This window comes from Hippichthys cyanospilos, chromosome 4 (genome assembly GCF_059441005.1).
Source record: "Hippichthys cyanospilos isolate Australia breed blue-spotted pipefish chromosome 4, RoL_Hcya_1.0, whole genome shotgun sequence".
Taxonomy (NCBI): Eukaryota; Metazoa; Chordata; class Actinopteri; order Syngnathiformes; family Syngnathidae; genus Hippichthys; species Hippichthys cyanospilos.
In genome coordinates, this window is record NC_142372.1 from 22,836,478 (window position 1) to 22,851,647 (window position 15,170).

The following is a 15,170-nucleotide window of genomic DNA, read 5'->3' on the forward strand; positions in this document are numbered from 1 at the left end:
GAAAAGATCACAAGCTCCACGCGTGTGCCTTCTACTCCCGTCTTATTTCTCCTGGCGATGTTAACTACAGCATCGGGGATCGTGAACTGTTTGCTGTGAAGCTGGCTTTAGAAGAATGGCGGCATTGGCTGGAAGGTGCCAAAGCTCCATTCCAGAAGTGGACGGACCACAAAAATATGGAGTACATACGGCAGTATAAAGCCCGGCCTTTTCCATTCACAATCTTGAATTGAATTGAATTCTCGTCGAGCCCAGTGGTCCCTCTTCTTCACCAGGTTTGACTTCATCCTCTCCTACCGCCCTGGATCCCAAAACATCAAGCCAGACGCCCTGTCTAGGCAGTTTGACCGAGAGGACACCCAGGGCAAAGAGTCCTATACATCCCTTCCTCCGTCTTGTGTGGTCGGCCTTCTTACCTGGGAGCTAGAGGAGAGGATGAATTCTGTGGTTAGGAACCAGCCCACACCCAGCGCCTGTCCACCTAGATGCCTGCCAGTCCCTGATTCTCTCCGGTCCGACGTGTTGCAATGGGCTCATTCCACCAAACTGACCTGCCACCCTGGGGTTCAGCGGACCTTAGGGGTCCTCAGTCAACGCTTTTGGTGACCCACAATGGATCATGACGTACGTGAGTTCATCAAGGCCTGTCCAGTCTTCAACCGACACAAGCCCAGTCACAAGCTTCCGGCCGGCCTACTCTGTTCTCTGCCTATCCCACACCGGCCCTGGTCCCACGTCTCACTGGATTTCATCACTGGCCTGCCCCCTTCTGACGGCAAAACAGTTATCGTGTCAATAATGCACCGATTCAGCAAAATGGCGCACTTCGTACGCCTGCCCAAGCTCCCGTCAGCAAAAGAAATGGCCCAACGTCTCCTCCATCATGTCTTCCATCTGCATGGCCTTCCTCTTGACGTGATTTCCGACATATGTGCACAGTTCAGCTCATCCTTCAGGAAAGAAGATAGTACTAAATCTCATAATAAGTTAAATGGTGAAATTCAATTTGTGTTGGCTCTTCTTAAACAGTTTTAGTAGATGTAACGATTCCATATTGTCTTCCTAACCAAATTAGAAGTTCCTCTGTAACACAAGCTGAAGGCACTAGTGATGATTCTGGGGGAGAGGAACAAACTGATCTGACTTCATCCAGTATTGAGTCACAGGACCCGTCAGGTACATGTGAACCGATGCAAAGTAGGAAAACACCATATTGGTATACAGTAATCTATGAACAAAAAATTTTTGAACAAAAACATTGGCACATTTGATGACAAAACATGCTATGTGTATACATCAGCAATGCAACAATTTTACTTTCTATTCTTATTCAGAAATGGCATATGTTGAGGGGCCCCGGCCCAGCACAGGAGGCAAATCAAATGAGGAAGAGAAATATAGAGGAGGTCGAACGTCAAGCTGCTAGCCAACATTTTCAAAAGGAAGGATGGAACAAATAGAAAACGACTGACGAACTGTGAGTCAACTCAATCACCGTATTGTTCGGTGTGCCTTATGTTTTCCACAAACCTTCTGTTTGGGGCACTGAAAATGCTTTTGTGCGAAGAGGTATGCAGGATTGGAAACAACATGAAACAAGCACGACTCCTAGAAAAAATGCAGATGCATAATTTCTCAAGGAAAATAGAGCTAATATTTCAAGCCTACTGTAAGACAAGCAGAGAGCAGGTGAGAAAAGAGAGGTGGCCGCTGTTGCTGCGACCCCCAGATTCTTAAAACAAAAGAACCGAATGTTCCACTATTCACAAATTTGAAAATGTTACAGTAAAGCACTCGTTTCTCCTATGAAAGTCAAATGGGAAAGTCAAACACATATTAACATGAGTTGATATTTATGGAACATTTCAAAATGCCAGACAACAAATTTATTTGAGAGCATTACAGTGCAAGTAGGTGATGTTTCTTGAATCTGTTTTTTTAAAAACTTACTTCATTGTGACCCTCTCATACTTATATCTTAAGTTTACTTTTTAAATTAACAACAACAAAAAAAAGATTGGCACACTTATCCAAACAGGATACAGAAAATAAAAGAATGCTGCATTAATAAAATAACAAATCATTCATAAAATTCCAAAGGTTTCATAGCTCAATTTGTTCTTGGGATCACTAAGTGTTTTGCGCTTGCTTTCAAATCTGTCATCTGCCAAGTAATACAAGACAGTATCAAAAACAGTTCGGGAAAACAAATCCATCTCATAACTTACATTGCTCTGTCTAGACTGTCAAGCATTTACTCAGTGGCAATTATGTCCAATACACAACAGTTTTTTTTGTTTTTGTTTTTTTTTTACTTGAAAACCATGATACATTACAAACAATCAAAACTTTCACAAAGGTTTAAACGTTGGGGCGGTGACATTCAACCAGGTTCCTCTAACTGCAGCAAATTAAAACCATGGGCAAAATTCAGCATGGGATTTATTTGTGAGGGAAACACATGTCTGAGTTTTACCTAAACTGGATGTGGATCTCTTCAAAATGGTATCCTTCCTCAGTAAATCAGTCACTTCTTTTACAGGTCCTTTTGTAAAATAACATTATGTTCAAATAAAAAATTGGTACTGACAGAGACCAAGCACTGCCTTTGTATTGTGTTGTGTGTGTGAGATCTACGTATGGAGACTCCAGGGAGCTCCCCGGACTGCTGCGTTATCTGGCCCGGTGGTTGGCAAGCAGGAAATCTTTGTCTTTGCAGGTCAGGCAAAGTTTGAGATTCCTGAAGGACCCGCCCGCAGAGTAAAAGGCCCACATGCCCATTAGGCACAAGATAATGTAGGTGGGAACCAGGCTAGCAACATACTCTGGGTTCTGGAAGGTCTGTGAAAAGAGAAGGAGAAGTCACTAGTCACAAATGTCACTTTGTTAATTACAATTGCTACACATTAACAAAGAAACCTTTCAAAAGAAGGGAACACATTTACCATAGTGGTACATATCCATCCAAAATAATTACTTTTGTAAATCATTTCGTAGCATGATTTTTTCCTAAGTAGAGGCACTCTTTACACATAAATAGCCTAGTCAGTTTCAACCCCCCCAATAAAAACCTTGTACTACATATTTATAGATTAGTGGCGGCTCATTTGTGGATAAGCCAGCATAATAACTAATTATAAAAATCAAAAACTGTAACAAATTAATATTAAAATTACAAGATTCAGCAGCGAAGGGAGACATTGCAGTTTGTGATGACATATTACATTAGTCTTTTCCGAGGCAGTGCTGGTGTCACATTATTATAGACCAACAATTTTCATCTTTCGTATCCTGAATTTTCCTTCGTATCAAGAGAGAGGCATTAAGGAACCTTGATTGTTTTTGTTCTAAGAAAAGTTCATAAATAGAGGTACTACTGTATTACAAATCAAGCCTAATGACATGTCATTTTACTTTTATGAAAAGGATTTATGGGCAAATATGTTGTCTTGGCAAAATGTCTAGGTGGGGAGTGTGATCTTTAACGAACATAATGAAACATTGAGCCCATAGGGCACACTCAAAGTTAATTATTAGATCCAAACATCGACTCTAACCCTAACTCACCTAAGGTAATGGATGAATAAAAAATGTGAAAGAGCTGAGAGAGCCAATAATTTTTTATTTCATTTCTAAATACGGGTTCAAGTACAGTGGGCCCCCGTGTTACGATATTAATTGGTTCCGCGGTTAGGCTCGTAAGACGAATTCATCATATGGCAAGCAATCCAAACCTAAGTTAAATACCTAATGCGTTTAGAACCCCAGGTAAAAACATCAAAATTGTACATACATATTAAAAATGGGTACCAAAATAGTATAGTAAGTGCTACGTATATATAATGTACATGTATACAATCAGAAAACATCACAAATAAAAAATATAGAAAGGATTTATTTACCCTTGAGTGGCGCTTGTTATGCCCATATTTCCTAGTAAGGGTAGCGTACTTCGTTATTTCTTGATTATCTCCAGCTTCGTTTCCTTATAAATCATCTTCTTACTTCTCTCTTTAACACCATTAGTAATCTTAGGAACCATGGCTACTCCTTTCAAGTTTAAATTAAGCAATAAAATGTATTACAAACAATGTTTTGTAACCACTCACAATCGAACAAGTTCCGCCATTTTGAAATGAGTGAGGCCGACCAATAGCAGACCAGCATTGGAGTCACGAGTTTCATGGAAGCAGTTTGACCGCAATAGTAAATAAGTGCAATTACCTAAAAATGTCAGCAGATGGAGGCAAAACAACACAAATACAGCCAACCCCTTAGGGTCATGGTTGTTTTTGTCGCAAAGCCAGGAAAATACAGTAAAAAGTGGACGAAAAACTCACTATTCCACATCGCAACATGAAAATAATGTAAGCCAGGGACACTGTATTTCTATTTTTATGGTTATTAGGTTAGGAGATTGCTCAAATTCTTCAGCCCCTGTAAGTAAGTGGTTCTCAACATATTGCGATTATTTTTTTAATCAATCACTTGTGTGATAAATTTGACATTCCTCATGATGCAAACCTGACTGATAGTAACGCAGCCACAGTGTAGGCAAGATTGCATATTTCTAATGTGAGCTCTTTTTCTTTTTTCACATCACTCACCAGACAGGAAACAACCAGGTGGCTTATGACAACAGCAGCAACCGCCCACCATTGCTGCTTCTCACAGGCATCAAAGAAGACCACACCCCAGAACATGTGGAGAAGGATAATGGCCATCGTCATGAACGCTATAGAAAGGTAAAAGACAAAGGTAAGGGCTTTTAAAAAAACAAACAAAAAAACATGTGGACACTGCGAATTTCACATTTTCCACCTAATTCATTATCAGTATATTGTATCGGGGTAAGGCGGCTTGGTGGCGCAGTGAATAGCACGTCCGCAAATCCACCTGGCTCGGCCTTCCTGTGTGGAGTTTGCATGTTCTCCTCGAGCCCGCGTGGGCTCTCTCCGGGCACTCCGGCTTCCTCCCACACTCCAAAAACATGCATGGCAGGTGAATTGGACACACTGAATTGTCCTTAGGTCTGACTGAGTGCGTACATGGTTGTTCGTCTCTGTGTGGCCTGCGATTGGCTGGCAACCGATTCAGGGTGTCCACCGGCTACTGCCTGAAGCCAGCTGAGATAGGCGCCAGCGAGCCTGAGACCCCTGTGAGGATAAGCGGCTCTAGAAAATGTTTGGATGGATGCATATGTATTGTAATTAGACAATCACTTATATATTGCATATGTGTTTTGTTTTCTTTAGTTTCAGTCTGATTCATATTGGATATGACAGTGCCTGTGAATAAACCAATTGGACGCTACTTCCTGACTCCCGTATTTATTTTGAATAGAGTTTAGCTCGCTGTTAACTTGTGTTCACATACACACGCTAGGGTGACAGTCTACTGTACCCCAAAATGGTTAAAAACTCTTGGTCTACACCAGGGGTTCGGTCTTCGGGAGTCCCTAACCAGCCTGTTTTCTTTGTAACCCTTATCCGGCACACACAGTAGGAGAGTAAAGCGCTACCTGAAGACAAAAAGTAGTGCTGTGAATCTCCATGGATCCCGATGGTTCCTGGGCCAACAGAGTCAGCCAAAATGTTCACCACAGAAAAGGCACCACTCATGAATCCAAAACCAAGGCCAGACACTGAAACAGACCCCAAAATAGCATTAATGATTAAAACATAACCATTTCAGTGGAGGATTTAAGAACAGAATGTTAGCACTATGTTCAACAAGTTTGTACTATCCTATCCCTAAATGGTCTTGAAATGGTTTGTAGTTTGACTTCAATACTAGGTCGAAATTTAGTGCAATAGGAATTGCATGAAATAACATGCACGGTGAAATCACTGAATGGGAAAGTCTTTTGTTTTTATTTATAGATGGTAAATTGTTTTCATATTGTAAGATTGTCACGTTCCAAAAACTTATTTTAACAAGGTAAACTTTAACGGTGAAATTTGTGGCTGCGATGAATGGATGCCAGACCACTGTTATTTCACGCACACGCAATGTTTTTACTTTTTGTGTAAAACCCGGTTTGCATCAATTTCAATGCAATTTACTGATAACAGTATTCACTGGGATAGAATAGACTCTTCAAAATATTTGGCAAGAAATGGAAATGGCTTTGGGGCGTTGTGAAACTATGGGCTCACGCAGTGAAAATTTGTGAAAAAGTTAATTATTTCTTAGATTTTTTTTTAATAAGAAACCATTAAAATCACTAGCTTTCAGGAAAAGTTCATATCGTCAGCCATTTAGATTTTAGGTACTGTTAGGTCACACAACCTGAAAAACACCCTGTACATTCCAAAATCTAAATATTTGGTTGTTCAATTTATCTCAACACTACCTTGATTGAAAGATTTTTTTAATATCTGTTATTTTTGGAAGCGTACCATAGGCCAGTTGTCGTATGGAGATGGGCATCGTTTCCTCCTGACTGAGGGTGAGGAGACCTTCATTTGCTTTCCTGCAAATGCCATACAATAAGATTGTAAACAAGAAGTACCAATACAGAACATTAATGTCTGTGACTAAGATACGTATGGAATTCCAAGAGTCAAAATCATTGCAAAGTGTTAAATTACTTTAGATTTTTTTTTTTCAACAAGTGTCATGCAAGTAAAACAATCAATTGTCCATGGCTTTGGCTTTGTCATCACTCGTACTTGCTGTGGTGTGTTGGCCTTACAATGAAACGCGCACACTCCCAAGAAATAGCAAGACACACACATGGTAAAGTAAATTTAAGAAAAAAACAATATGCTGAAATCTGGCTTGGGTGCGGTGTGACCTTTGAAGGTGAGTGACTCTGGGGGATTTTCTTTTCTAAAAGTATTAATGAATTCCAACCTGTACAACTTCACAATCACACATATTTAGAGTTTTCAAAGTATCTAGTGTTACAGCAGTGAGTAAAAGCATTCAAACAACGGTGTGGTATATAGCTCACTTTAGCAGCTTGTAGTAGGCAAAGCGGAAGATCTCCTGCAGGAGGACAGACAGCACCACACCAAAGATCAGGAGGCCTTTTTGCTGAACCGCACTCTCCTTATTACTTATTTGAACGGAGATGAACCAAACCAGAGAGGACAGCAGAAGAGAAACGAGCCAGAAAAACGCTCTGTAAGAAAGCAAACACACACACAAACAACAAGTTATAAGAAAGAATGTAAAAACATCTTAGTATTTACCTCCAAGAGCAGGGATGGGCAACTGGCAGGCAGCGAGCCATCTCGGAGTGGCACTTTGATTACCTCTGCCACCTCAAAACATCTTCCAAAACACTGATAAAAAATATTTTCTATGAAATACAGATTAATTTGTATAAAAATATTGGGAGGTTGTTCATGTGCAAATTTGTGGGTGCCAGACAGGAAAAATGCGTTAAGTATCAAAATGTAATAGCACCCCTCACCGCTAGATGACAGACATGGCTTGTTGGATTTAAATCGATTTCTATATTGCACAACAAGATGAGCAGACATAATAATTTCTCCCAATTTGTAATGACTTGCAGGAGGAACAAATCTGAATCTCAATAATAATAAATAGCAATAATACTAAAAATTTCAAGTTGATTTTTGTGAAAATTGCCCAAAATTAGTTTTTGCACTTATTGTTGGTTCACAGATAGTTCAATAGAAGTGTTTGCACTGAGGTGGTGGGTAAATAAATCCCAATACATGGTTATTTTGGGGAACTGTACTATCCTACTATACATTATACTAGCTGCATATTCACTTATCCTCTCAAGGGTTGCGGGAGCACTGGATTATGTAAAATGAAATCTATTGAGCGTGTATTTGCACATATGCATATATTTTGTTTGTATAAAAAATAGCATTTGTCATACATCTGCTTCAGAAGTGGTTGGTTTTAAGAGCCCCTCCAGCATTTAAGTAAACCATTGCTTTCCAAAAGTGATCAGGTATTCCATGATCGTTTCATTTGTCGTCTATAGAAGAAAATAACAGCTGTGGGAGTGCACACATGCAAACATTGAAAATCTCTTAATATGTACAGTACATTTTTTTGTTTCCAAAGACAAATAACAATGTGTTCATTAAAGAATGATTAGAGGAACTTTGACTTTTATTCATAATATGCACATTCAGTTTAAAAAAACAAAACAAAAAAGTTTACAGTAATTGTGATTTCAATATTGTCCAAAATAATCTTGATTATTATTTGGGCCCTCATCGTGCAGCCCTAAGCCTAGCCTCGGTGATTTTGGACTGAAGTAAAACAAGAATAATAATTATACTTGGATTCAATTCAAATTGCAAAGCAGACAGCAAATTCTTCATGTGTTAGTGTGTGTTACGAACGACAATGTATAGTTCCCATCTTCATGCTACTGAATGGGTTCTGCACAATGGGTTTTGCACAAGCTCTGAGTTAACACAAGAAAGACAATCGAATTGATCTATTATTTTCGGAGGACAACCACATTATGACCAAAATATAGTTAAGATGCAAGCAATTGGTAACTGGGGAGCGGACTTGAAGGCGTTTGTAAACAACAACAACAACAAAAATAAATCTAATGGCGAGTTCGGCTAGCATGTTTAGCCGCACAACGACTCGCGTTTATCCACCTAACACGACCAGGTAAACGTAACTACAATGAAGGAGCTAAATCAAGAGTCCTTCGGGGAAGAAATGCGTTGCGTCTTACCCTGCTATGAGAAAGATGACCCTCAGAGGCTCCCGGGCGATGGTAAACAGGAACAGGGCTATGGCAGGGCCGAAGGCAATGAAGGTACAGCCAAAAAACACCGCCGCCGTCATTGTTCGTGGTTCTTGGTGAATGTGTAGAACACTAGGCGATTCCAAGCGCTTTGTCAAGATTCCGACAAAATTTATCGAACGCTTTATTTAAATGACTAATTGGAGCCTATTCCGGCTGTTGATGGTTGCGACAACTCCCTTTACTTCCGCCAGTTTCAGGCTTCTCTCGTGATGTCACGAGTTTAAGATAAAAAAAAAAATCCTCTTTGTAAAAACTTTATTGACAAGTTTCAATTGCGTGAATGAGCCTCTGTCAAAGAGTTCCAATCTAGTTTTGACAATGATTATATTATATTCCATGGGATTTATTATATTATATGCCAAAGGATCCTGGAAGTAACCTAGCAGTCTTTGTCTAACAATTCAATGTCATTTTATACTTTACTTACTACGCTATATTTATACTTTACACTCGCTGTAAATTTATGTAAATTAGCTAATCATTTTGTTATTTCAGTTTTATTCTTTATTCACATTGTGCCAATCCTTATCGCATAAAATGTGTTTGTAAATACATGTATCTTTTGATTTATGTTGTGGGACAAAGTGGTGCAATGCAACAGTTATTTTGAGACCAGCATTCATTTTGTTTCTTTTCACCAGCTATAGAGTCATTTGGCGTTTTTGTTTGTCTTGGGTTATGCAACAATATTAACATGGTTACATATGAAACATTGAAATGATGCTGGTCAACAATACAAGAATATTCTGGAGTTCAGGCCTCTGTCTCAAACATTTTCTTCCTGCCATCCATTCCAGCTTTGTCCTCAATTTTCTTTCTCCAGTCATCGGTCTGTTTCTGCTGAGGGACACATGCAAACAGTCAGTTGTGCTTGTGCATAAGTGTTCTAAAATATTATAGTTTGGGTTAGATCAAAGAATTAGATCAGAGGGAAAAATCTAAGCTTTGCTACAACAATTTCATGTGTATCTTGTGTGTAATTTACCAACCTCATCCTTTACCTCCTTCTTGACCTGCTTCAGATTGGCCCTCAGGTCCATAGAAACTTTGTGTTTCGACCCAAGCAAGGCAGCTAACATTGCATCAGCTGACATCCGTACCTTCTTCAAGGCTGGCTTCTTAAATTTTCCGTTCAAATCCTGAACCATTAACTTCAGGTCGTTGATCTGATATCGAAGGGTAATCACATTGATTAAAACAGTAATATTCCCTTTTAGATATCTATTTTTTTTTTAAAAAGTCAATATTTTCTTACTACTTATAAATGTGGAGCTTAAAGATGTATATGTACTCTACCTCCTTGTCGGACTTCTTCACTTTCATATCCATGTCGTACCTTTCGTCATCCACCAAATCAATCTGCTTGTGAAGTTTCCGGCAAAGCTCCTGTCAGCATGTCAAACAAACAATGATGAATTTGAAGAATGTGGGTGGTCTGCGTTTATTTGCTGAGGGTGCTGCACAGTTTGGCCTGTTCCTTGACACTGTGGGGGGAGCCATACATCTCATCATTCCTGACTCTTCCAATCTTTTGCCATTTCTAGATTTTGACTAAAGACCTAAATTTGACACAAGTAGTGTGATCCCTCATTTTTCACAGTTAATGGGGACCAGAATCCCCCACGAAAAGTAAAACCCGCCAAGTAGCACCCCCACTTTTCAAGTTAAAAAAAACCATTTCATTCATTCATGCTTTAATGCATGAATGAAAAAAATAAATGAATACACTAAATATATATATATATATATATATATATATATATATATATATATATATATATATATATATATATATATATATATATATATATATATATATACAGTAAGTGAGCAGTTCCCCCTTTCCTTTGAAGTCTCACACAGCTGCGGTCATATTAGCAGCGGCCTGGACGTTGAATTAAAGTCAAATCTGTACATCATGAAACATGTCATCAATGGAGACTTTACACTTGAAGTACCATTTTATTTTAAAATACATCAAGTTAAGAAATTTCCGATCTGAACTTACCTTTATACTGTACCACTAGCAAAATTAAAACCGCATTTAGATGCAGGCTCTATATTTTCGCTTTTGAGTACCACAGGTGGGCCTGCCCTACACTTCGAATCACTTACTCAACACACATACATTCCATTACAATTTACAGTAAGTTAACTAAACTTGAACTAAAAACTGAACCAAGAGTAAATTCCATTGGCTCATGTGATTTTCTTGTCCAAATGAGGTCAGATATGTCTGAGAAATGGCAATACAAACCAGGCAATTACAACATGGGCCACTTCTTCTCGTGGTTTGTGTAAAGGAGCCTCAGAGTGGATTGATTCACTTTAGACAGGTCAGAGTTGGAAAGTTGATGTTTACCTGCAACTCTTGGATGCAACTAGGGAGAGAAAGAGCAGGGCAGTTCTCCTCCATATATCTGGTCTTCTCCTCTTGGGCTTGTAAAGCTGCTTCATCCAGCATTGTCTGACCTATTCTCAACAGCAAACTCTGAGGAGGAAGAGCAGATGTTTATACATCCTGGCTCCTCTTAGTAGGATTAGCAGCTCGGCCAGTACAGAGAGCTTCGCCTTTGAGCACAGTCTTTTGTTAACCATGACAAACTAAGCGCAACCAACCAGCAGCACATCATCTGCAAAAAGCAGAGGCGCAATGCCAAGACCAGTTTGTACCGGTCACTGCTTCCCAAGTCCTACAGGCCAAAATGTCACAGCTCATGGAGAGGATGTTGATTTGAATTTTTTTTGTGCAAAATGTTGCATTTGGATCAAATCAATTGACTGATTTTCAATTACATACTGCAGTTTAAAATGACAAATTAAATTTAATTGACAAGAATCAGAATGCTAATTTTGCATAATTGTGACAGTTATGAACAAGTATGGATGATATAGTTTTTCATGCTTTCCTTGTCAAAGCACCAAGCCATTTTATATAAAAGGGTTGATTAGTAATAATTCATATTTTAAAGATAGCCATCTTCGGGTTCAAGCTTTTGGTGCTCTGAAGTGTTAGTATACTTTTCATCATGCTGAATAAGCATGCCACAAAACACACATTTTTTTCAGTGGCAATTTCTTAGCAACAGTTGTATTTTCATTTCTGTATGGAATTCATGTAGTAACATTGTTAAAGCCAACTAAAAAAAGATAAAGTAAAAAGATAATACTGCTACAGTATTTATATTAAATCAGTGTGATTCAGGCGGCCACTGTTCTTTACCTTGAGGTAATTCCTACGGCTTAGAGTCATCTTTTTCCTTCATAGGGAAAAACAGAAGATTCTAGTGAGTTTTGTGGATTAAAAGTTAGACGTGAGAGTGAGAGAGTGAGAGTTGAGATAAAGACTTACTCTGTCATCTTGACACCGCAGCTGATTCTTCTGTGGCCTGCAGAGAAGAAGTGAGATGAACGTGGATGGTTTTCTCTTTATAGTGTATGTACATGAATGTGTATGTGTGTATAGGTGTGTGCGCCAGTTGTCCAGTTGACTTCAGAAGCTGTGGGTAGAATGTGGAATGTAAGACCTAGCAGTGGCAGCTGAGTAACAAATGTTCAAAGGAATTCTCTTCTGGGAGCATCACTCGACAATAAAACATTATGACTGCTTCAACATGATAGTTTTTTTATTTTATTTTATTTTTATTTTTGTTATCAATGATGATGTCTCTTACTGTGTGACACATGTCCATAGCATAATGGACAATATATATTGTCTTTTTTCCATTTCATCAAAATCACATTTCTCTTGCTTGTGTAATTTTACTGACTCTTACAATAAAATATACTGTATGTAAAACCTAAATCCAGCATTTGTTGACCTTGATTAAGTCTGAGGCAGGTTTCAGTGCAAAAGATGCAGGCTGAAGACTACAACAATTACATGTACTATACTGTTCCTGAGCTGTTCCTGTTTAGCATTGCCCGAGTGGGTTCCCTCCAGCTATCCCGGCTTCTTCGCATAAGCTCAAAAATATGCATAGTAGGTGTATTGAACCCTCCAAATTGACCTTAAGTGCGCTTGGGAGTGAAAGTGGTAATTTGTTTCTGTGTGCCCAGGGTGTCCTCAGTATACAGCCCAAAAACTGCGGAGATAGGCACCTGCATGCCAGCAATCCTAGTGAGAGTGTGGATGAAGAAAATGGATGGATGGATGGATGGATGGATGGATGGATGGATGGATGGATGGATATCAAACAAGGATGCTGCCTTTATTTGATTTTAATTTAAAAAAAAACTTTGCTCTTTAGCATCCCTATTAAAACCATACTTCTAATTAAGTGGCAAACCAGGTGTCACCTTTATGTTAAGCAGGGTGGTTGTTATCTGCTAAATGTGACTGTTTAAGTAACTTGTAACCTAACTTATTTCATTTATATAGAAAGTAATGAGGAAATTAAAGTCCCTTTTTCAAGGTAACTGTGGCGACATTGCCTGTCATTAGGCATATAGAAAGAGACACACTAGACAATTGAGAGTCTTCAATTAAACTACCATGCATGTTTTTGAAATGTGAGAGAGAGTCTCTTTACTCAGTAACCCATCAAAAGAATACACACATTCCACACTTGACTGTGAAGCAGATTCACAAACAACCAGCTTCACTTTTATGCAATTTTGCATTTAATATATACTATGTTAATTATGTAGAATTTATACAGTGCCCTAATTAGGGATTTGTTCAATTACTGAAGGATCTCAACAGCATGATACATCTTTGAAATGCAAGTTGGAACGGACTCTAAAAGAAGAGCAGATTATTTTGGCTGATGAAGAGCTAAAAAGTCTCCCAGCAGCTGTCAGCTCTAAATTTAGGAGGATTTATTGTGCCCCCTGGTTCCCAATCAGCTGCTCCCACACCGTGGTAGAGAAGCTTAAACCTTTGCCCACACAAAAACACAAATTCTCCTCCAGTTCAGTGTGAAATGAGAATTTGTTTATCATTCCTGTGTTTGAAAAAAAAAGGTTTTCATCCCAGTCATTTAAATGATGTAAATTTAAACTACTTTGCAACCCTTAAATTATCCAGAGACCAGAATCACTGCAATTATAACCACAACCGTTACAGTATTGTTCAATTAATACTTCTGACCTCAGCATTGTTTTGTTTAAAAAAATGACTGTATCAAGTCGAGTTAATTTTCACAGTATACACAGTATACTGTGTGTGCAGTATACAGTGTGCGTATGTGTGTGTGTGTGTGTGTGTATATATATATATATATATATATATATATATATATATATATATATATATATATATATATATATATATATATATATATATATATATATATATATATATATATACTGTATATATATAGTGTATCTATTCATTTAAATTTTTCATTCATGCATTAAAGCAAGTTGTGTCACAACAGCATTGTTTACATTAGCCCATTTTTTAAATTTACAATCATTTAATTTATTCATTTTAATGAAAATTGGGCTAAATCTTACACACTGTCCCTTTAAGCGTTCGTCCTATATCAATAAGACATAATTTTCCGTTTTTTAACACTAATACCGGCATCGAACGCCATACCTTCGGCATTACTGACATCTTGTGGTGGTGCATATCACATATCAACATGAGGGTGAAAACTGAAAAAGTACAGTGGTACCGTAGCACAATCAATGAAAATACAAGTGACATTTTATAGGAGGATTGAAGTAAAGCCATTCAAAAAGAAAGTGTTGAAGGGGGAGTCCAAACCCAAGTCCATGTTGTGGTGTAACTGACTGGTCAAAGCCATTCATGATACCCCCCTTAGTGGCGTCACTTCCGTTGGGTAGTGTAGTTTCTCTTTGCGGTTTTTTCATCTCGGAGCCATATTTTTTTTCCTTCATTGTTTTCTGTTTTAGGTTCGTGTCAATGCCAGTTTTTGTGTGTGTGTGTGTGAGAGAGATTTCATCTATTGCTTTTTTCCAGCATTTTTGTTTAATTTAAATGTGTTTGCATTTTGTTTTCTGCTGTTTTAATCTTGGTGTTTTTGAACTTGTTTTTTTATTTTTAATTTGCTTCTATTTTGCATATTGTGGACTACGATTTTATGTGTTCGCAATTTTTGTTTGCAGGTGCTTTTTGTTTATTTGTTTGTTTGCCTCAAGCTTGTGGTTGCATGCTTTTTCCGGATGCCGCAGAGTTGATCACCGATAGCTACCTTTGAACTTAGCTCCGATTGAACTATTTTTTTTAATAAATAAAGTGTTATCGTGCAGGGGTTTTCGAAACATTTTCTTCTAAGAGTTGAAATAAAACTATGTAGAAATGCAGAAAATATTTTCAAGTACCGTCAACGTTTCAAAACGTACAGAAGCTTTGTCCAGCCACATACTGCTTATTTGATGAGAACTCATGTTTATTGTGTGTTGTCAAATCAAATCTAAAAAAGTGTAACTTAAATGG

The 15,170-nt window shown here is 38.2% G+C and overlaps 2 protein-coding genes across 4 annotated transcripts; both read right to left on the bottom strand.

The window, feature by feature from the left end:
- Positions 1-1,871: 1,871 nt before the first annotated feature.
- Positions 1,872-8,979, bottom strand: aph1b (aph-1B gamma-secretase subunit). The gene is made up of 6 exons (XM_088413067.1): positions 8,687-8,979; positions 6,959-7,129; positions 6,402-6,475; positions 5,522-5,644; positions 4,608-4,735; positions 1,872-2,841 (listed from the first exon to the last, which is right to left on the bottom strand). Exons 1-6 carry the CDS (start codon positions 8,797-8,799, stop codon positions 2,674-2,676), a joined length of 777 nt encoding a protein of 258 aa, XP_088269193.1. The 5' UTR covers positions 8,800-8,979; the 3' UTR covers positions 1,872-2,673.
- Positions 8,980-9,042: 63 nt separating this feature from the next.
- LOC148425050 (troponin I, fast skeletal muscle-like) lies at positions 9,043-14,493 on the bottom strand. Of its 3 annotated transcripts, none has more exons than XM_088413070.1 (7): positions 14,307-14,493; positions 12,114-12,150; positions 11,985-12,021; positions 11,124-11,252; positions 10,058-10,147; positions 9,751-9,927; positions 9,043-9,598 (listed from the first exon to the last, which is right to left on the bottom strand). In XM_088413070.1, exons 2-7 carry the CDS (start codon positions 12,119-12,121, stop codon positions 9,515-9,517), a joined length of 525 nt encoding a protein of 174 aa, XP_088269196.1. In that variant the 5' UTR covers positions 12,122-12,150; positions 14,307-14,493; the 3' UTR covers positions 9,043-9,514. The 3 variants fall into 3 exon arrangements, with proteins under 3 accessions (XP_088269196.1, XP_088269194.1, XP_088269195.1); XM_088413068.1 differs by having other exon boundaries at positions 9,043-9,601; XM_088413069.1 differs by lacking the exon at positions 14,307-14,493 and having other exon boundaries at positions 9,043-9,601; positions 12,114-12,216.
- Positions 14,494-15,170: the final 677 nt, after the last annotated feature.